The sequence below is a fragment of the Podarcis tiliguerta genome (assembly GCF_965153285.1).
Source record: "Podarcis tiliguerta genome assembly, chromosome: 3".
Classification (NCBI taxonomy): domain Eukaryota; kingdom Metazoa; phylum Chordata; class Lepidosauria; order Squamata; family Lacertidae; genus Podarcis; species Podarcis tiliguerta.
In genome coordinates, this window is record NC_139536.1 from 25,427,458 (window position 1) to 25,450,323 (window position 22,866).

The 22,866-nt window shown below is 45.1% G+C and overlaps 1 protein-coding gene across 4 annotated transcripts in view; it reads left to right on the top strand.

Annotated features, from left to right (window-relative positions):
• The first annotated feature begins 1,306 nt into the window (after positions 1-1,306).
• The window catches only part of RPS6KC1 (ribosomal protein S6 kinase C1), a 96,697-nt gene continuing 75,137 nt past the window's right edge, over positions 1,307-22,866 (top strand). Inside the window, exons 1-3 of one of the 4 annotated variants that reach the window (XM_083433276.1) lie at positions 1,307-1,967; positions 10,551-10,586; positions 19,555-19,675. In XM_083433276.1, the coding sequence (XP_083289402.1) occupies positions 1,863-1,967; positions 10,551-10,586; positions 19,555-19,675 (262 nt within the window). In that variant the 5' untranslated portion in view covers positions 1,307-1,862. Of the gene's footprint in view, positions 1,968-10,550; positions 10,628-19,554; positions 19,676-22,866 lie in introns of all 4 variants that reach the window. The other 3 variants (XM_083433275.1, XM_083433278.1, XM_083433277.1) reach the window with 3 other exon arrangements.

Here is a 22,866-nt window from a genome sequence, read left to right on the forward strand (position 1 = left end):
AAATACTGTATAAGTGCAATGCATATTTACTGGTAAATAGACCAATAATTCCTAAACTAGACCTGTCTATGGCTGTGGGCTTCACACCTGACCATAGCTGTCAATGTTTCCCTTTTTTTAAGGGAAATTCCCTTATTCCGAATAGAATTCCTCGCAAGGGAAAAGTTGACAGCTATGCACCTGACATGTAGTGATCAAGCTTCAGTATAAATATTGTTTGTTAATCGGTTCTTGAATACAGACTTCTCTTTCCACCCTAAATCATGATTGATGTACTGGACCCAAACTAACAAAATGATTTTCAACAGGGACAGATGTCAAGTTATACACTTAGCCAGGGATTCTAGTGCTGAGAGTGTGACCTCCAAGCAGAGTTATGCTCCAGCCGTTACCCGCCTTTAAAACTCAACAGACTGCTCACAGTGCTCACATACAGAGTTGCAAAAAGAGGATTACTAATAGGTGCATAGAAAATAGCACATCTGAGACCACAAAGCCTTTCTTCCAGAGGAGGCCAAGGGCCAACCTAGTCAAACATCCTTTGGTTGACCACAGTGGCCAACCACAAGCCCATGAGATGTCTGCAAGCAGCACCTGAGTTCAACAGTGCTCTCCACCCCTACAGTGCTATCCCAGCAACTGGTTATTCAGGGACATAAAGTATCCATGACAGATGGCCATCCAACCTCATAAATACTAAACATTCTATAACCTTGGTAGCTATGCGTAGATGTAAGAAGTCATAAATGCATGGACGTAGCCAGGATTTTTGCTGGGGGGGGGGCAGACCTTTTGTTAGGGGGCTGCAGAATCTCAGTTTGCTACATATTTTTATTGAATTTTATTGATGGGGGACAGCTGCCTCTCCCCGCCCCACCCCTGGCTACACCCATGCATAAATACAGGGCTTAATTCAGTCTTGGCATCGTTTTTTCAATTGCAAGATTAAACCCTGGCACGTAGGAAATAAAAATAGATTTAAATTGCCAGAGCAGGTGCAGTCTATTTCACTCGCCACCACTGAATAAATACAGAGAACTGATGTGGCCTACTGGCTAGACATCTGTCCTGGATTTACTAAGTGGCCTTAGTCTCTCTCTTAATCCCCCCCCCTCTGGGAATAATTAAACAGATCTTCTTTGCAGGGTTGTTGTGCATAGGCCTACATCAAGACAGTGTGTATGCAACATGCCAGGAACATGAGAAAACGCTGCATAAAACGCATCCTTATCATGAGTCAGATAATCCATATCATGATTAAGACTGCACATTTACGCACCGTTTTATTTGGGAGCAAGAAGGACTTACTTCCGAATAAACATGTTTAGGCTTGCGGAAAGAGCGTCCCCAAAAGCGGAAGAGGTGGTGGGAAAGGACAACAACCCGGAGTCTTCGTGCTACTTTCTCTCAAATTAAACTCTGAGCAGAGGAACCTTTTTTTCTCTCGATCCTGAAAAGGGTCGCGCGCGCACAGTCATTTCATGCGCCCCCGGACACTCCGGGGGACAACCCCGCCGGCCTGACTGTGCCGGCGCTTCTCCTTCCAAGGCGTGTGTGGGTGGGGAGGCTCCATCCAGACCCCCGCGGGAAGGATCGGACAGGGCGGGTGGGGGAGGAAAGAGAGGCAGGCCGGCGAGCTGCGTCGCGGGGGTCGCCCTCGCCTGCATCGCGCGCCGGATCCACGCGGAGGAGAGGCGAGGCGCTGCTTTAGCGGCTGCCGCCGCCGCTCCCTCTCTCCCATCGCTTCCGCCGCCGGCTCGGGCCTGACCCGGGAGTGGATCATTGCAGCAGCCTGGCGGCGCTGGGCCGGCGCCGAGGAAGCCACGGCCTCTGCACCTCCTGCCGGCCCGCTGCAAGCAAGGATGATCTCCCCGCAGGGACGAGGCGGGGACGTGGCCCGGTTCTACACGGTCACCGAGCCCAAGCGCCATCCTCGGGGATACACCCTGTATAAGGTCACCGCGCGGGTGAGTGAGCCTTGGGAAGAAAAGGGAAAGGGAAAGAGAAAGAGAAATGGGAAGGCCGTCTTCCGTGCAATCTTCGATTAGGGTTGGGGGGGGGGGGTCGGTATAGTGACGAACGGGATCCTTCCCCTTCTGATCTCCGCCACAGGCAGGGAGATCCTGGGAGCCTGCCTGCCTGCAAGTAGGCAGGTCGTCGGTGCGGCTCGCGGGCAGCGGCTCTCCGGCATCTCCCGAAGCCGGAGAAGGCAGGATTGGAACCCAGGGCCTCTTTTGGCAACGCTGGGCGGGCATGTGCTTTTGCCACAGCGCCATGGCCTCTTACAGGGATGCCTTTGCTCGTCCTCTCTGCAAGCAGATGTCCAGATCTCCCCCCCCCCATCTGCTGAGAGGAGTGAGTGGGCGGCAGAGAGAGCATTGATTCTCTTTCTTCCCCGACATCTCTATTCATTTTTCCTCGCTCTCTAGCTGGGGTAGGCAACCTAAGGGCCGTGGGCTTCTCAATCCGGCCCGCGGAGGGTCTGGGAATCAGTGTGTTTTTACATGAGTAGAATGTGTGCTTTTATTTAAAATGTATCTCTGGGTTATTTGTGGGGCATAGGAATTCGTCCACCCCCCAAAAAAAAATAGTCCGGCCCACCACATGGTCTGAGGAACGGTGGAGCGGCCCATGGCTGAGAAAGGTTGCTGACCCCTGCTCTATAGGATGGAGACAGTCGCATTTTCACTCGGACCCCACTCCAAAAGTACCCAGTTTGGGGGGTAGGAGGGATCATAGCATCTCCCTTCCATCTCAGATCCTTCTCTTACCTCATTTCCATGCAGGTGGGTTTTATCTGGAGGGGAGGGCAGCATCTTCAGAGGAGTGGGCATTGGGATGTAGGAATAACACTGCAATCCTCTGCCTGCTTAACCTGGGATAAACACGGAGGGACTGGCTTCTTGCACATTAGGTCAGGGATGTGAGCTTCCCCCAGTAGAGATGTGTTTGGGGAGAGAGCCAAAATCTGCATTATGTAAGGCTAGGTCAGAAGGGACAGCCATCACTATAGGTGTAGAGATGAGAAGCAGTTTGTGGTGGTGCCTGATTTATGCATGGGCCTGGTTGGCCAACGGGCAACAGGAGGTTATGGTTTGATCTGGGCTTCCAGCTCAAAGGGCAGAGGCAGGTTTTGATGGTGTAGTAGCACCCATTTTTTCCCTAGAGTACAATTCAAAGAGACCATGCCCTCTCATCTGTGCTACTGAAAATGAAGGAAGAGCTGGTTTTTTTTTTGCACAGATGACAGCCTAACTCAAATGAAAGCCAAAAAATTAGTCACATTTCCCATGTCTTGATCTTCCCACCCATATTTTAACATTGCCCTAAAAACATTTATTTGAGACCCAGTGTGGCATAATGGTTAAAATGTCTGACTAGGACCTGGAAGATGAGGTTTCAAATCCTTACTTGGCTATGAAGTTCAATGGGTAACCTTGAGCCAGTCACTGGCTCTCTGCCACACCTCCCTCACAGGGTTGTTGGGATTAAATGACAAGGGGGAGAACTATGTCAGGAATTTGAGCTCCTTGGAGAAAAAACATGGGATATAAAAGCAACAAATAAGTAATCAAGAAATAATAGATTGGCACCTATCAGAGAATAGCCTCTCTTGAAAATCCGTGCTCCGTAACGTCTCTTGGTAAGAGACAAGGGCTCATTCAGACATTACTTGGGAGAAAGCTTCATCTGCTAAGAGTCTTGGACCCTCATCTCTCCTGCAATCCAGCCCACATTCTCACTGCTGGGAGGAAGTAGCGTTTTATGCAGGCTATACTGGTGTTAATTTAATATATTTATGTTGCAAGGTTTATATATCTTTTAACAAAAAAACAACCTCCAAATGGTTTACATAAAATACTCATTATTTTATTTTATTTTTTATTTTTAAAATTGTATCCACCTGATTCCCTATCTGTCCTTGGGAAAAAATGTGAGTTTTCAATCATGATGATGGAGATACTGCAGTCAAATAAACCTGGTACAGCCTGGATTAGATGTTGCTTTCTTTTCCTTTCAGTAGTTATTACAACAGGTGTGTGTGTGTGTGTGTGTGTGTGTGTGTCCCAAACTGTGGTCTGTGGACAACCTGTGATCTGCAGGCTTCCATGGCATGCCTACATTAAGTACGTTTCCGAGCACAATTCAAAGTGTTGGTGCTGACCTTTAAAGCCCTAAACTGCCTCAGTCCTGTATACCTGAAGGAGCATCTCTACCCCCATCATCCAGCACTGAGGTCCAGCGCTGAGGGCCTTCTGGTGGGTCCCTCGCCGCAAGAAGTGAGGTTACAGGGAACCAGGCAGAGGGCCTTCTCGGTAGTGGCGCCTGCCCTGTGGAACGCCCTCCCATCAGATGTCAAGGAAATAAACAACTATTTTACTTTTAAAAGGCAAATGAAGGTGACCCTGTTTAGGGAAGTTTTTAATGTCTGATGCTGTATTGTTTTTTACATTCGGTTGGAAGCCGCCCAGAGTGGCTGGGGAAACCCAGCCAGATGGGCAAGGTATAAATAATAAATTATTATTATTATTATTCATAATGATTTTACATAGCATTACTATTGCTGCTTTTATTTCTTATATATTTTATTTTTTTGTATTTTATTAACATAAGAAGAGCCTGTAGAATCAGGCCAATAGCTCATCTAGTTCAGCATCCTGGCCAGCCAAATGCTCATGGGAAGCCTGCAAGCAGAACTTGAGGACAACAGCAGTCTGCTCACTTGCAGCTCCCCGCAATTGGTATTGACAGCTGAGATAGCTATCATGGCTAGCTATTCATTGATAGCCTAGTCCTCCATTGACTTTCTCTACTCTTTTAAAGCCATCCAAGTTGGTAGCCATCACTGCCTTCTGTAGGAACAAGTGCCATAGTTTAACTGAGTGTTGTATGAAGAAGTACTTTCTTTTATCTGCTCTGCTCCTCCCAACATTTATCAACCTGCTACTATCAAAGGTGCACTGGTTTAACAAATATTTAAACTCTAGTTATAACTGCCTCTACTTTTTGCATCTTGGTGCCCATTTGACTCCTACCTTGTAATTTTTCTCTGTATTTAGTGGTATCTCGGGTTACAGACTCTGCTAACCCAGAAATAGTACCTCAGGTTAAGAACTTTGCTTCAGGATGAGAACAGAAATCGTGCTCTGGCGGCGCGGCAGCAGCAGGAGGCCCCATTAGCTAAAGTGGTGCTTCAGGTTAAGAACGGACCTCCAGAACGAATTAAGTACTTAACCTGAAGTACCACTGTACTTGCCAACTAAGATTTCGCTTTGTGCATCTGAGGATGTGGGCTTCAGCCCATGATTGTGTTTGTCCCAAGAAGTTGGTTAGCCTTTAATGTACCACAAGTCTCTTGGGCCACACCCAAACCCTACATTTAAAGCCGTATAATACCACTTTAAACAGTCATATCTCCCCTCCATCCCAATCCTAGGAACTGTAGTTAGTTAAGGGTGCTGAGAATCGTTAGGAAACCTTTATTCCCAGGGCTTTTATTTTCAGCTGGAACTTTCAGCTGGAACTCAGTTCCGGCACATCTCAGGTGGCTGCCTTTGCCATTATAAGAGAACAAGGGAAGCATTCATAGTGAGTTCTGGCACCTCTTTTTCTAGAAAAATAGCACTGCTTATTCCCCTCACAAAACTCTGGAAACGGTAGCTCTGTGAGGGGAATCGGGGTCTCCTAACAATTCCCATCACTCTTAACCAACTACAGTGTTTTCATTATTGGAACCTGTCCTGGGACCTGGCAGGGGTGATGTTCTTTCCTGTCATGTTTGCAAACATCTTCGTAACACAGAGTTGGTCTGCCAGTGAACCTGGTGCCAGAAGCCAGCTCCCCATAGAGCACGCCTTTGGGGTACCTGTTGTCTTCCATTCTGTGGATGGGACCAAGCCAGCATCGATACTGCTGAGATAGGAGTGCAAACATGCTGGGAATGTGGGCCCACGAGAGCACATATTTGCTTGAAACTCTGCCCTGCCATGTGATACTGAAAATCTTCCTGAGGCAACACATGTAAATAGTAATAGTAATAATAATACAGTTCCCAGGATCCCTTGGGGGAAAGCCATAACCGTTAAAAGTGGTATGGTAGTACTTTAAATGTAGGGTGCAGATGATGGGCCCTTTGTTGTCCATTCCTGGTGGTAAATTCCACAGTGCCTTTCTCTCAAGAGATAAGAAAGCAGGCTTGTCCAGGAGGATGGTAGATAAGAAAACCCGGCTGTTAAATTTCCAAGACAATTCAGTTACTTCATTGTAAGCCTGAGGTGAAGTGGGGTATATGTGTGTGAGAGAGACAAAGAGGAAGAGGGGCATAAAGATTGTGCAAGGCATGTGAAATTTAAACAGTGAAAGCCAGAACTGTTCCACAGTTATAGATAAATGCTCTGAAATCAATATATTAATACCTGCAGGCCCTTGCTCTTTAAGAGAATTGGATTTTAAATGCACTCGCCCAAGCAAGGTTAAAGAAAAGACCCAGCGCACCTGCTCACACCCACAATAACAGTCTCCAGAAGAGGCTGGGATTCCTTTCCTCCCCCTGCTCATTGCATCATGCTCCCTTGGTTTTATTTGGTTCCCGAATAATCAAAGCAAATGCATCCGAAGCTTCAAATACCAGGGGATTAGTGCTTGTTAAAGTAATGTTAACAACAAGCATCTACGCAAGGTCTTCCCCTTTTTGTCACAGAATAGAGCCAGCCAGCAGTACAGAGTTTAGCGCTGGTGGCGCTTGAAGCTGCTGGCATGAACTGAGCTTACATGTCAACATGCTGGAATTGGAGTTAAAACTTTGACGGTAAGCTTCCTTAGAATGTTCTCAGTCTTCTCAGGTTGTATTGTGAAATGAGTGATAATCTGAATCAGCCTTCCTGTGATGGTAGGATTGCTTAGTCTTGGGAATTGCGGACCGCCATTGGTTGAGTTGCTGTGATGTCACGAAAGGGCTGTGCAGCCATAGGACAGGCAGCCCAGCATGAAAGCAGGTTGGGAGACCTTTAGCAGTTTGAGTTCTAAAGTCGATCAGAGCCTTTGTTGAATTAAACTTTTTAAGTGTGCTGCCTTCTTGCCGTGGGGTACTTGGTTGGTTGAGTGGATGCAGAGAAGGGTTGTGGTTCAGTGCTATATACTTTGCATGCAAAGAAATCCCCGGCATCTCCAGGTTCGGCTTGGAGAGATCTCTATCTGAAGCCCTGAAGATGTGCTACCAATCAGTGTAGGCATTACTGATCCAGATGGATGGATGGTCTGACTCTGTATAAGGCAACTATCTATGCTACTCTGAGTGGTATTGGAACATTTTAATGACCACTGACCACTCGCTGCAAGTACCACCGAACACTTTCATTAAGAGTTGATTGGAGCTGCCTTAAGGGTACAAAGGTTATTGCCCTGATCCATCACATACAAGCTGCCTGCAGAATTGGGTTTGTCTATGGCCCCTTTCAGTTCTTGCTAAAGTGACAAAAGTTATCAGCTGGGAGTGTGGGGCAGTGGGGTTGATGAATGTACTGTACAGTACTAGCTCCGCATCTTTCTTTTCTTTTAAATTGTTTCTATTAAAGATTTTGTTGGGTTTCAGAAGTACATACAGCGTCACTGCTATCAATTCATAGAGTTCTTTCTAACAGATCATCCAGTCTTCCAAGAAATATGCAAAATAACAAAAAAAGGTACTGGAAGCTACTCCAGAACTGGCCCTACTGAATATTTTACAAGACAATAACACAAATAACTCATAAGCCACCTTCTCTCAGCAGCCAGGAATCACAGAATTGTAGAGTTGGAAGAAGTGGCCACACTGATCATCCTGCAATGCAGAAATATGTTGCCCAGTGTGGGGCTTGAACCCATGATCCTGAGTTTAAGAGTCTCATGCTTTACTGACTGAGCTATCCCAGGGGTAGCATCATAGCTAAACACTGGAGAGGGACCTGTGAGGAGTAAACATGGACCACTGGTACCAAAGTATATGGGAAACAATAGGGGACAAACAAAAGATGACGCCTCCACCCCGGTGTGGCTCCCCTTTCACAACCCAACAAGACAACAACAGGAGCCCACTGACAGCATATGAATCGATATTGCTCAGCACCTTTCTTGCCTTCGCAACTTGTGGAAGCTGACCTTCTGAAGCGTGTGATGCTTGTGGAGGTTCCTGTGTTTTAAAATGCTGGAAAATCAGCCTTTAATAGTGCAGAAGGCTGCTCCCCATTTCATAGGGATAACTTCCACAATTGGAGGGAGGTGAGAACTGGAGTGGAAATAGCCCTGGCTTGTGTTAACTCTCTTTAGTAACACCTGAAGAGGATGCATGCTGAGCATACTGAGAATTTGGCTGTGGTTCTTCTTCTTTTTGCTTGTTTTTAAATGGGCTCTTAAGACTACTTCCTTTCACCAGGCATTTTTAAATTAGAGCCTGTGGGCTGATGCATTTTTATTTGCTGTTCCTGGTGTTGTTGCGGTATTTTACTGGAGTATGTTGTTGTGCATTTTAGCATCCATCTCTATATGCCATTATATCTAAAGATTCTGCATGCCACCTTGATTTGGCACAAAAAGGTGGAATATAAATGCCCAAACGAAGAAATAAATAGCTTGGGAATATTTAGCTTTAAGAAAAGGTGAATAATAGAATCTTAGAGTTGGAAGGGACCCAAGGGTCATCTAGTCTAACCCCCTGCAATGCAGGAATCTCAGCTAAAGCATAAATAATAGATGGTGATCCAACCTCTGCTTAAGAGACAACATGCTAGAAGTTCATAAAATTATCTTGGATGTGGAGAAAGTGAATTAAAAAAAGGCCCCCTCCCCTCATAATATTGGGCTAGCCTTTTTATCACTTGAGCCCTGCAGCCTGTTTGCGGCCTTCTAAGGATTGGGGCATCTAATTAAAGAGCTTGTGGCTCTAAGGTCAAACTGCCTGCATGGGGGTCTCAGACCTGGTATTGGCAGTGAGCACTGGAACCCCAGTAGCTGCCTAAGATTCCAGCTGCTTGAACAAAAAACAGAAAACATCAGTAGGTTTGTAAGCCCAGAAATGGCGGTTGAGTGAGGTCCGAAATACAGTAGTAGCTTGGATGCCAAACTCTTTGCGAGTCGAACATTTTGGCGAACGCCGCAAACCCGGAAGTGAGTGTTCTGGTTTGTGAAGGTTCTTTGGAATTCAAATGTCCGATGGGGCTTCCGCAGCTTCTGATTGGCTGCAGGAGCTTCCTGCAGCCAATCAGAAGCCGCACTTTGGTTTCCGAACAGCCTTCCGGAACAGATTCTGTTTGACTTCCAAGGTATGACTGTAAGGAGGATTGGCAATTTAAAATGACAGAATATGCAGAGTTGTCAGGTCTAACAAGTAAAATAAGACAACAAGAAGATCAGGTATATAAAGAGGAATGGACAAATTTTGTGTAGTATCTGGAAAACAACTGTAAACATGTGAAAATGTTAGTAGGATTAAGGTAAATTCAACAGTATAACACATAACAAAGGAATAAAGGAATAAGAGAGTTAAATGGCTATGCAATGTGCGGGAAAATTAAAGGAACCAGGGAAGGGGAAGAAGGGAAGTCGTGAATGATCAGTTTATTTTAAAGAAAGATATGAATGGGGAAATGTTTCTTTTAATGTGAATGTGGTTTTGAAAAAAATGCAACACTGAAAAATATAAATAAAATTTTAAAAAAGAAAAGAAAAAAAAATTACGTAGGTACCAGTGTATGCATTCAGACTTGCTGGTTTGTTTCACCTACAGTGCATCCCTCCTTTTACCTGCAAGCTTTATTATGGTTGTTCTCCCATCAAGTGGGAAAGACCAGTCAGAAACATTCCCGACTTTAGTAATTCAGCAGGAGACTTTTGGATGCTTTCTAGAGTGTACTTTCAGTTCGTACTGGGCAATGCTGAGATCTTGGCCTGCTTGTCTTGTGAACTGACGATGCACCTTAGAATATTCCCTAGAATATGGTACAGTACAGGGAGCTTCTGTGTTGGACACACAGGGGCTTATTGGTAGATTGGTGTGGGGGAAAGTTGGAAATTACTGATGAAGAGGGAAAGAAGGAGGATGAAGAGGAAAAAGAGGTTTCTTTTCTTATCGTGCGGTTGAATTCCATTGCACTTCTTCATTTTTGCCTACGGTACAAAAATACGCTGAATGTGGTGTTGTAAATGGCATGTTATTTTGAAGACAGTTTGCAAAGACAACACACACTGAGAGTAATAGGATTGGGTGCTCTTGCTCTGCCTTGCATTGGATCATGATGTTCTCATATGGTTTGAAGTGCATTGAATTCAATCTGCATAGGTGTCAGCTGCACTCTATGGGACTCACATGAATTGGTTTCTACATGTGTAAACCCCTCCGCAGATATGATGCTGGAATGTGTGGATATCAAGACTGGGATGGATGAGTATAATCCTAATCAAGCGTAGCCCCAAATAAAGAAAGGGTTTTTAAAAATCAATATTAGATCATTGGGCTCTCTCTGTGTCTCTCATTAACAAATTCAAGCACTGACAGGGCCTTTGCTTTTGTTTTTCAGATTGTTTCTCGAAAAAATCCAGAAGATGTCCAAGAGGTAAACCTTTTTCTTTTAAAGCATCTTTGGTTCTAGCATAGGTATGGCACAAACTGTTATGTCTTTTTATATTGCAAAATAGAACAAGTAAGTTCTGTTCCTGTTTTAGTGACTAGATTGGCAATTGATGGCTAATCTTGTTTCTGCTGCCTCAGTTGGTCATTTGCTCGCAGGCTAAGTCTAGGGATCCTCCTGTGCAGGTGTGCACACACCTCCGCGCGCGCACACACACACACATGCACATTCTTCATCTTCTATCTGATATTTGAAAGAGAGTCCTAATGGATTGTTAAGGAAATGGGTAGCAATGCACTTTTCTCTTTCAAGCTACCATTGTGTAATTAGCACAGTTCTAATTAAATTAGTGAGGTCCTCAGTCCTACCTTGGGTGTGTTACCTACCCAACATAACTGAACTCCTGGTGGCCATGAAGTTTTTCCCAAAATGATAAATACAGCACACACACACACACACACACACACACACACACGATAAAACAATGCAACCCCCCCAAAGCATAAGCACAGCACCACTTTCTGAAAACGTGTTAAGAGTCAGGGAAACTACTCAATAGCCTATCTACAACAAATACCAGAATGATGGATGGAGAATTGGAGAGAGATGTGATCCATAACCATCTGAACACCAGAAAGTGATTGTGTAAGATTAACAGGATGCAAAACAGAGTTGACAAAAGGAAAAATAAGGATAGGAAGGTAGGAAACCGTCTTCTCTGACGGGCAGTGGCTCCCTAGAGCCTCAGGTGGAGAGGTCTGTCATATAATTTCCTACTTTTTGTCTGAACATTTCCGGGATTAAATCTGAGATTTTATTCATTCACATCATGTGCTCTACCACTGAGCTATGGCTTCTTTCCCAAGGGGAGCGGAACAATCTAAAATACTTGCAGCTGAGAAAGTCTTCACATAAACCTTTGGGCAAAAGCTTTGATGAGTGGAGCAGGTCTGTTTATGAGGAACACAAGCAGGCCAAAGGCCCATTCAGGTCACATCCCTGCCATGCAGTTAGGGCACATGGCCTCCCCAGAAAGAATCCTGGGAACTATTAAGGGTGCTGGGTTTGTCCCTGTGTGAGGGATAAACTACACTTCCCATGATTCTTTGGGAGAAACCATGTATGGTGTGGATGTGAAAGCAGTTCAGCTCTTCTTGTCATGGTGACCACATGTGCATCTGCACATGTGAAGCCTGCAACAGGACCTGAGTCCTCTCTGCAGCAAGTGGCGTACAGAAGCATGCTGCCTTTGACAGTGAAGGCAGAACATAGCAATCATGGCTAGTAGCCACTGATAGCTTTATCCTCCAGGCATAGGCCAGGAGACCTGAGGCTGTGAACAGAGCAATATAATTCCACTTGTCCAGTTTTGGGGTGGGAGATGCTCAGCCCCTGTACTGCTGAAGTGCTCACCCAGCTGCATGAAACAGAAGAACCAATGTTTCTCAATCTTTCTTGCCACATTCCTCATGCAAGGCTTCCCGACATGTTTTGCATGAGAAAGACAGGTTCTCTTTAGATCGAAGGCTGTTCCGGCACACAAAGTAGACTTCTGGGCATGAAGCAAGAAATCAGCATGTAGGAAGGTGCAGGCAGAATCAGACAAGAGGGAATGAAAAGGGCAGATGGGTCTGCAGGCAGAGGGGTGAGTGAGAAAGGGTGAGTAAGGTCCAGGAGAGTTGGGAGTGCTTAACACAAGGTTCTGGCATGCTGGCAGTAGGGGCTTAGTGAGAATAAAGTGGGTATGATTTTAGTGAGATGGGATTCTAGCAGAGGCATTTTGAAATGATGAAAGAGGGTGGAAGGGAAAGTTGGGAAGATGGTCAGGGTAGGTATATCACAAAGCCTTCTCCCTTGTGGCTTCTACAGTATATTTAATATTTGAAAATAAGATCTTTGCCGTAATGAAAGATGCATTATGCACTCCCACTTCACCCACAATCTAGAAATAAAACATTTTTTCATAGAGTCAGTTGGTTCACCTATTTATAGCCTATTTATAGCAAATTTAGTAAAATATCTATCTATCTATCTATCAATCATCTATCTATCATCATCATCAACAACTATCATCTATCTATCAACGAGGGAAATTTGAACTTGAAACAACCTGATTGATTTTGACAGTCCTTGCATATGGATCATTGAGTAAGAAAAAATATAAAAATGGATTAATTACAGAAACATTATCCCAATATTGTCAAATCGTTTGCTTCCTACTTTCTGCGTGCAAGGGTAAAACCAAGTTGCCAAATCTTTTCCTTGTTTGTCCAGTGGGGGGTGGAGAACTTGCAGCCTTCACAGATGTTGCTGGACTCCAAATTCTATAATGCCTGGCCCAGTGGTCATGCCGGTTTGACCTGATGGGAACTGGAGCCCAACAAAATCTGAAGGCCCACAAGTTCCCCATCCCTGCATCGATCACAGGAGCTTTCTCAGACCTTTTCTATTTCACCTTTTATGTCTGTGACAAAGGTAGACCAGCAAATGAACTCTCTTCCAGATTTGTCGTCTTCTAGTTTGTAACTTGTTGTTCACCTTTTCCAAGGAGGATCCTGAACTGGAAATAACCCGTGAAAACAGGTTGCCATTATCATCTTCCTAAGAAGAAGAGCCTGCTGGATTGAGCCAATGGCCCATCTAGTCCAGCACCCTGTTCTCACAGTGGAAAACCCAGAAGCAGGACCTGAGCACAAGAGCACTCTCTGCCTCCTGCGTTTTCCAGGAACTGGTTTCAGATGCGTTATTGCCTCCGACTATGGAGGCAGAGCGTAGCTGCCATTTTGTCAGACTAGCCATAAGTGTTACATTCATGAGGCACACCGTGGCCTGGTTCACACATCCCATTAAACCATAGTTAAAATACACAAGCCATGGTCTGGCTTGCCACATCGTCTGAACCTGGGCTCTTGGTTTGTTTCTCTCTAGACAAACCATAAGCAGAAGATAAAAGTTTGTTTTTGGCTTGCCACATGATTTATTTGGAGGAAAGAAACCACAAGCTTGGGTTTGGATGACACAAGTAGTCTGACTTTGGGTTGCTTTTCAGAAGCAGGTCAGATCCTGCTTGTGGGCTTCCCATAGGCACCTGCTTGTCCACTGTGAGTGCAGGATGTTGCCTAATATGGGGATTTGGCCTGATGCACCAGGGCTTTTCTTATGTTCTTATGATATGTCATTGTAAGTTTATCAGCCATTGTAAGTTTACTTTCTGTTGCTGTGCTCCCATCCCCAAACCTTGACATTTCTCCAGGGCTTTGTTAACAAAGCATAGTACTGCAATTCCTTTCTGGGCCTTAATGGTTTCTGAAAGTGCAAACGCTAAGGTAAATCACCAGGGATTTTAATTTATATAGATGCAGAAGGCAGATAATAATGCTGTTATACAAAAAGCATTTGTTTGCAGCAGCAAATGCTGCTGATGTGAAAGTTTGCAGCAGTTGACTGTAAGGCATTCACTATTTCAGACTGATGCCTAAACCTTTCTCTGCATGAAATAAAATTTCTTTTCAAACGGGTTTGGCTTAATGTCTTGTGTGAGCCAGTTCATTGCACAGGCTCTGTTTTAAACAGAGATGTGATTCCGGTGGGATTCCCCCTCCCCATTAATCTGTTGGAAATGGAAACAAGACCTACTGTTCCAGGGGTGGTGAACCTTTTTCAGCTCAAGGGCCGCATTCCCTTCTAGGTAACACTCTGAGGGCCATGGGTCTGTGCTAAGTGGGGCCAGGAGCAAATGCTAATTTACTCACACATCCCTCTCTAACCCCCCATGTAGGCAAGGAGGAAGCACTTATCAGAGTTGAAATACACATTGTAGCCTGGCAAAAGCACTCAAGGAGGACTCAAAATATGACCAGGGAGGGATGTGGCCTTGGGAGAGTCCTGAGGGCTAGATAGAGAAGCCTAGAGGCCTTCATTTGGCTTGGGGCCTCTTCTGTGTTCTTAAAGCAGCAACAACAGCACACATAATTTATAATTTTGGAGCCATTAGTGACTTTTGCTTCCAAACAGTTGTTCACGTGTAAACTTTGGCCCAGATACAGGGTGAAATGCGCTGTTTGTTGTCAGAAAAGAACCTGCCATTTGTCCATATGGAATGCCTGACATCCAAACTTGGAGATGAGGGAAATTATCTGGCAAATAGATAGTGCAATTGTGTTTAAATTGTTTTGTCTGATTGCCAGTTGGCTTTGCTTAAAGCTAGTATTATGTGCAGTATATTTTAAAAGATATATTACTTAATAAATAACAATAACAACAACAATAATAATAAATGAACCATGATCATCCAGATTTTACTCTTAGGGTTAGAAGTGTCAAGATCTGGAAAGAACAGTATCTCCCTTTCTGTTTTTTCCAATTCTTTGGAGAGAAAAAAGCAAGTTAAAAACCACATTGCCAATTGCGACTGGAAAGAGGCAACACAATCTGCAAGGCATTGAGGCCCTCAGCTATGTTTAGTTGGTGTGTCCTGGTGTTTGCTGGGTCCTGCTCAGTCTGCTCCTGATTATTGCTCTAGAAAAAGGAACAGTCCACTTCAGATCCATGCGACGGTCATCTCCAGGCTTGACTACTGTAATTCGCTCTATGCGGGGCTGCCCTTGAAGCTGTCCCAGAAACTCCAGCGGGTACAGAATGCTGCAGCGAGGCTCCTCACATGGTCTCTGCCATGGGAGCATATTCACCCAGTGCTTTTCAAGCTGCACTGGCTCCCGGTAGAGTACAGGGTCAGATTTAAGGTGCTGCTTTTGACCTTTAAAGCCTTTCATGGCCTAGGACCCTCATACCTATGGGACCGCCTCTCCTGGTATGCCCCACGGAGAGCCTCAAGGTCCATAAATAGCAACACCCTAGTGGTCCCAGGCCCTAAGGAAGTTAGATTGGCTTCAACCAGAGCCAGGGCCTTTTCAACTCTGGCTCCGGCCTGGTGGAACGCTCTGCCTCATGAAACCAGGGCCCTGCAGGATCTGATTTCTTTCCGCAGGGCCTGTAAGACAGAGTTGTTCTGCCTGGCCTTTGGCTTGGAGCCAATTTGATTCCCTCCCTCCCTCTCTTTCTTTTTTCTTTTCCTTCTCCTCCTGCGATGAGGCTACATTTTAATATTTTAATGTTCCATTATTTTAATGTTGTATTTTATTTTTGTTTTTAAGTTGTAATCATTCATCTTGTTTTTATTATTGTTTGTAAGCCGCTCTGAGCCCGGCCTTGGCTGGGGAGGGCGGGGTATAAATAAAATTTTATTATTATTATTATTATTATTATTATTATTAGTATTATTATTATTATCTTCTGAATTAGCACTGAGTTTTCTCACCAGACAGCCTATTCTTAATTTGAATAGTGTTGCAATTTGAGTAGCCCAGCAGCTTCTGTGTCTAGTTGCTTTCAGAGAATTGTTACCATGGACAATTTAAGTGGGTGGCTATTTAGAAATTTATGGCAGGGCTGTCTTGAGGGGAAGGACAAGATGGCGGCCATCTCCATTTCTCCTACAGAAACTGACTGGGCTGGAAGTTTACTGTTACTTCAACACTGACACTTCCACCACACCTAAGGGTGGCAAGTTAGCTTAAGGGGTGCAGGGCTGGCCGCTTGGCACACATACCTCTGCCCCCATCAGAAGGGGGCTTCTTCTGATGCTCCTCATACACTTCAGTACCTGCCACCTGAGGCAGCTTCCTCACTCTGCCTTATAGTAGGGCTGGCCCCCTCTGGTAAAGTGGTAAGAGCTTTAAAGGGATGAGTCTCGATGTAAATCTTTGAAGTGAATGGCCTCCCTCAGAGTAAGAACCTTTCATGATTCACTTTTTTCAGTGAATTTGGGTCATTGTATTTGCTCACTTCAACACCTTATCAATTTTATCTACTCTCCCCCCCCCCTTTACCATAAGAATCGGCAAATGTTTCTTGTTTTCATCTTAACCACAGAGCTGCTCCGGTTTCTTAATTATTTCATTCCAGCAAAAATGTTGTAACTAGGTGGAATAGGCACAGACCACTTATTATTAGCATATCATTATTTTTAGTGGTGGATTTTCTGTTTCTGTTCTTGTGGGTGGACATTATTCTTCTCCTTATCCCTTTCCTTTTGGTTGCTGTTAAAGAAATACAATAAGACAGCACCCTTTTGCCATGCTTAGCATTCCTTGTAGCACCCTCCTCCTCTGCTGGATCATCCGCTCGAAGATGTTAGTTTGCTACATAACTGCTGCAAATGAGGTTGAGGTTTTGAACCAAGGGGTGGCAAAGGGCCATAGTAGCTGGTTGTTGTTCCTTAATGCTTCAGTGGTCAATCTGTGCCAGCCACCATTTTTGTTAGGGGTTAATGGTCTGCAGTATGCACAGGGCCCAAACCCAAAGTGGATGGGGCCAAGTCATACAGGTGTGCAGATATGGCACACACACGTACACACACATAGATTTTGAAACAAAGTTGGCTGACGACCGAAGCGTTTTGGGATGCTGTGTGCCCCTCTCTGAGATTCTAATTTAGATGTAGTGACTTCACTTACCTTGGGGCCAGCCCAATGCATTCTGCCACCTGAGGCAAAGGACGAGATACACCCCTTCAAACAAAATTCTGTGCGCAGAATCCAGCTGGACTGGCAGCTGAATCTTACTTCAGCAGTAGTGGAGGACAGCGGCCTCCACCACATGTGGGTGTGGCAGGCTATTTCAGGGGGCAAAGGCATATCTCTGTCCCTTGATACTTTGCCACCACTGCCCAACCACCTGGTGCCTGAAGCAGCTGCCTCACTCTGTCTAATGCAGGGACGTCCAACTCCCAATAGACCGTGATCCACTCACAGTATAAAAAAACTGGCAGTGATCTACCCATTGTCGTTGGATGGACCTCAGTTGTTGAGAGCTTTTTTTAGGAAGCCAAAGTTCTTGTGCTTTTTGGGGGAGGCCAAAGTTGTTGAGCTTTTAGGGGAGGGGAAGTACCGTAGATCACTGAGGAGCCAGAGATCTACCAGGAACACCCCACGATCTACCAGTAGATTGTGATCTACCTGTTGGGCATGCCTGGTCTAATGGAAGGGCTGTCGCTGGCCGTGCTGCCAAGAGTGCCAAACTGTTTGCCTCCAACTATGGGTGACTGCAAGGGTGGGGGTTGGCAACACGGGCTGTTGCCCCTTCAGCAGTTAACTGTAACTTCTGGATTCCAAGCTTTCGGTTTTATTTTGTTTTTCAAAAAGAGTGTTTTCTAACATTTGTAGAGATAGCATTTGTAGGACCCTCGTACCTATGGGACTGCCTCTCCTGGTATGTCCCACAGAGGACCTTACGGTCTTCAAACCAAAACATCTTGGAGGTCCCGGGCCACAAGGAGGTTGGGCTGGCCTCAACCAGAGTCAGGGCTTTTTTGGCTGTGGCCCCGATCTGGTGGAACGCTCTGTCACAAGAGACTAGGGCCCTGCAGAACTTGACATCTTTCCGCAGGGCCTGCAAGACAGAGCTGTTCCACCAGGCCTTTGGCCAAGGCACAGTCTGACCCCCTCCTTTGGTAATCCTCACAGAACTCTAGCCCAGTGGTTGCCATTAATCTGATTTTGAATTGATTTTAGAATGAATTGATTTTAGAATGCTGTGTTTATATTTGTAAGTAAAACAGATATTACAGAATGCTGCAAGTCCCCATTGAGCTTTCCTTCGAAAGGAAGTCACATCCCCAGGTTAGCGCTATGCCTGGAACTTCTTCCTGCCCAGCAAAGTGAGGAGCCTGTGATGGTATAAAGTAAAATTTATATAGGCAACCTGAAATCATTTTATGTGCCCTGGGGGTGTCTTTTCCTGGCGTTCTTCAGCCCATGTTTATACATGTTGCATAATGTTTGAGCTGCAAAAGAGGAACTGAGAGAAGGGCTGTAGTTCAGTGGTAGAGCCTTCCTTGCCTGCCAAATGTCCCGGGTTCAAGTCCCTGACATTTTCATGTAGGACTGGACAAGAAATGTTGGGCCCCTCCAGACTTCTGGTTTTTGTGTGTCTTTGTTTTGCGGGTTTATTCTGCAGCATGTCATTGATTTAATAATAGAGTGTTGGGGTGGATTTCTACTGGATAGTCTATGCATCATTCTGCTTTATTTGTTGCTTTGCAATGCTCCCGCAATGTTACTGCTACTATTGCTGTTCGGAGGGGCACCTTTGAGTTATTATAGTGCAACAAAAGCGAGACACACACCTGTGGGGATGTTCATGATATAAAAAGTCACAGGATTTTAGCAGGAAGCTGCAGGAGATGCACGTACTGGGAATGAGGCAACATGTCTGCCTTGAAACCTTTGCAGGTGCAAATAGTATTGAAAGCAAGGTTGTGTATAATTGCCCTGATACCACAAATCACAGAATCACAGAATTGATCATCTAGTCCAACCCCCTGCAATGTAGGAATCTTTCACCCAACGTGGTGCTCGAACCCAAGACCCTGAGATTAAAAATGTCATGCTCTGTTGACTGTGCTGTAATCATGAATGCACAATACAAAGCAAATTGAAATGGGGGGGGGGGGGACTGTCCCGAAAACCTGCAGTTCTGCTGCCACTCAGTGCAGTAGACAATACTAAGGTAGATATACCAGTGGTCTGACTCAGTATAAAGTAGCTTTCTTCTATTAACCAAAATCCACAAATGCCCTTTCGGTTGATTGGGGTGGAAATTGCTTAAGTTCAAGCACAGCAGCTGCTTGCGTAGTTTAAGTAGTTTATGGACTGCCTTGGAGATTAATTGTTGCTTAATATATTGGCTGAACGATACTTCGCAGGGATGCGGGTGGGTGTACAGCAAGGGCAAGATTTGATTAATAGCTGCAGTTAAAGAGTTTAGTGACTTTTAAAAAGATCTCATAGGGCACGTATAATACGCTACTGTGTTGGTTTCTGCCATTCTTGGTAAATGCTCAATTAGCAGGAATGATTGCCTCATGGGTGTTTGTTTTCTGTTTTCACTTCAGATAGTCGTTTGGAAGAGATACAGTGACTTTAAGAAATTGCACAAAGAACTCTGGCAGATTCATAAACACTTATTCAGGCATACAGAATTGTTTCCTCCTTTTGCTAAAGCAATAGTATTTGGTAAGCATATATACTTTTTTTTTAATTTGCTAAAATCATTTGGGAATGATTGGTGAATAAATCTGTGGATTTTCAGAGTTCTGCATTGTGCTAGCATTGTTTTGATTCTGCCAAAAGCAACATAGTAACTGAAGTATATTGTGTGTGATCAGTTTAATAATAATAATAATAATAATAATAATAATAATACCCCACCCATCTGGCTGGATTTCTCCAGCCACTCTTTTAAACACTAATAACTGGTATTGCATAAGGAAACAAAAACCCACAAACCTCTCCTCACCCCCTACACTTGGTCTATAACACGTGCTAAGTTTTATTAGTGACTGTAGAAACTTAGACATAAATGATAGTGCAGATCTGCAAACTTTGCAGGGAGACACTTCTGTGGATTCGGTGTAGACCCAACACTACCTAATATTTTATTTCATATGTAATATTTTATTTCATATCCCGGAGTTCCTTAAGCCTTTCTTATTACTTTCTTCATTTGTGCAGATTCCCCCTCCCTTTTATTTTTGAAATGCACCAAGGGTTAGCCGTTAACCATAATTTCTTCATGTGTTTTTTAATAACCACGGGGTTAGCTCCAAACCACAGTTGGCTGTTGTGCTGATCTGTGAGTTGAGATAACTAGAATCATAGAATCATAGAATCATAGAGTTGGAAGAGACCACAAGGGCCATCGAGTCCAACCCCCTGCCAAGCAGGAAACACCATCAGAGCACTCCTGACATATGGCTGTCAAGCCTCTGCTTAAAGACCTCCAAAGAAGGAGACTCCACCACACTCCTTGGCAGCAAATTCCACTGTCGAACAGCTCTTACTGTCAGGAAGTTCTTCCTAATGTTTAGGTGGAATCTTCTTTCTTGTAGTTTGGATCCATTGCTCCGTGTCCGCTTCTCTGGAGCAGCAGAAAACAACCTTTCTCCCTCCTCTATGTGACATCCTTTTATATATTTGAACATGGCTATCATATCACCCCTTAACCTCCTCTTCTCCAGGCTAAACATGCCCAGCTCCCTTAGCCGTTCCTCATAAGGCATCGTTTCCAGGCCTTTGACCATTTTGGTTGCCCTCCTCTGTACACGTTCCAGTTTGTCAGTGTCCTTCTTGAACTGTGGTGCCCAGAACTGGACACAGTACTCCAGGTGAGGTCTGACCAGAGCAGAATACAGTGGCACTATTACTTCCCTTGATCTAGATGCTATACTCCTATTGATGCAGCCCAGAATAACTGTGGTTAGTCATGTGTTGGCTCTGAAAAATTATTAGGAAAGGGAAATCTCATGGGCTTGAGGCTGCAAAGCATTCCTGGTATTATAACCCCAATTGCACAGAAATGGCTTCTATACTTCCAAGTGTGATTATCTTCTTAAAAATAAGAAATCTTAGTATTTTGTCTGTGTTAGGGCAGAGGGGGCTCACCTGGTGGGTCAGAGCCGCAGTGTTAGCTTCCTGGCGGCAGAGTTGCTGCAGCTTACCAGAGAAGATTGGGAGGGTGGCATGGTGCAAATGCACTTGTGGAGTGCCGGATTGACTTCCCCACTGCCCTCACACACTGCACTGACCTCTCTGCTACCTCCTCTTCCCAGTAAGTGACAGCAATGCCGCAGTCAGAAAGCTACCATTGTGGCTCTGCCCGACTGGGTGAGCTGCTGTTGAATTAGAGGTGGCAAACATGGTGCCTTTCAGATGTTGTTGGACTGCAACACACATCTTCCTTGTCAGGTCACCCTGGCTGGGACTGATGGGAGTTGGAGCCCAACATAATCTGAAGGTCACTTTGTTGTACTAAATTAAACGAGAGAGGAATTGCTAGGACAAAGCATAATAAGAGAGAGAGAGCTAGCTAGGTCTCACAACTTCTGCTAGCACCAAGAAGGAGCCTTGTATCAGGCTGCAGAAAGGCTTTCTTTCCTTTGAGCTTTGCAGTTTCTCTGGGTTTCTCCGTTGCAGAATAACATATTGGCCCAGACTGAATTTTGTGATGCTCATGCCGTGCCTAGAACAGGATTGGGCCACACTTGGTTACTGAATTGCCACAGAGCGTTAAGTTTTTATAAAGTTCAAGGACATGATGCTGACGTGCCCCAAAGACTTGGCAAATAGAGGGGGGTGGCCAATGTATTTCTATAATGCAAAAGTCATCCTGGTTAGTATACAGAGCTGCTGAGCGAGTGGTCCAAAAGCAAGCGACAAAATTATTGCATCACTGAAGTGGCAGGCAGCTGTGACGTTTGAAATACATGCACCAGGGCTTCCCCAGTTTCTTATTGCAATTGCACCTCTTCCTGCTGAATTCAAAGGCATGTTTGTGGTGGGGACCATAGTTCAGTAGAAGAGAACCTGGTGCTATCTTTGCAATCTTCTGTCAGGTAGCAGTGAGATGAATCACCTCTGTGTCACACTCAGTGGAGGCTTAAAGGTAGCAAGCTGAGGACCCACTTAGAAATGTGCCATATGTGCAAATAATGATGCCGCCCATCAAACTACGTTCGTTATTAGGGACTACGCTTTTGCTCTCTTTGCTCACCAACCCCACCTGCCCCCTACCAAACCCCCCTTGCCAAAGCCACACACACACACTGTTTCTGCTAGAGCTCCCAAAAGTTCCTCAGTTCACCTGGGACACCCGCTGACTTGCTTTTCTCACCAACCCGCCTCTCCTAAGCACCCACTATCTCTGAGGGTGCCTGAGAAAGAAGCCTGCTAGCCTGGAGGTGGGGTGGGTGGGTGATGAAAGAGAGAACAAAGCTTCTTTCTCTCCTTCATTTCTCCACCTGCCAATGCCGTGGGAAGTGTGAGAAAGAAGGCTGCCTATTGGCCCGCTTGCCTGCCTCCATCTCCAGTTCCCTCCCTTCTTGCCCACCCCCCATAGCATGCCTGAGAGCCCAGCTTGTTCTCATGGTGCAGTTCACTGCCCCACCGGTCTGTGGCCAAGTGAGCCGCAGTGTGATAACATTCGTACATTTTCATTACAGTGGTACGTCGGGTTACATACGCTTCAGGTTACAGACTCCGCTAACCCAGAAATAGTACGTCGGGTTAAGAACTTTGCTTCAGGATGAGAACAGAAATCGTGCGCCTGCAGCGGGAGGCCCCATTAGCTAAAGTGGTGCTTCAGGATAAGAACAGTTTTAGGTTAAGAATGGACCTCCGGAATGAATTAAGTACTTAACCCGAGGTAC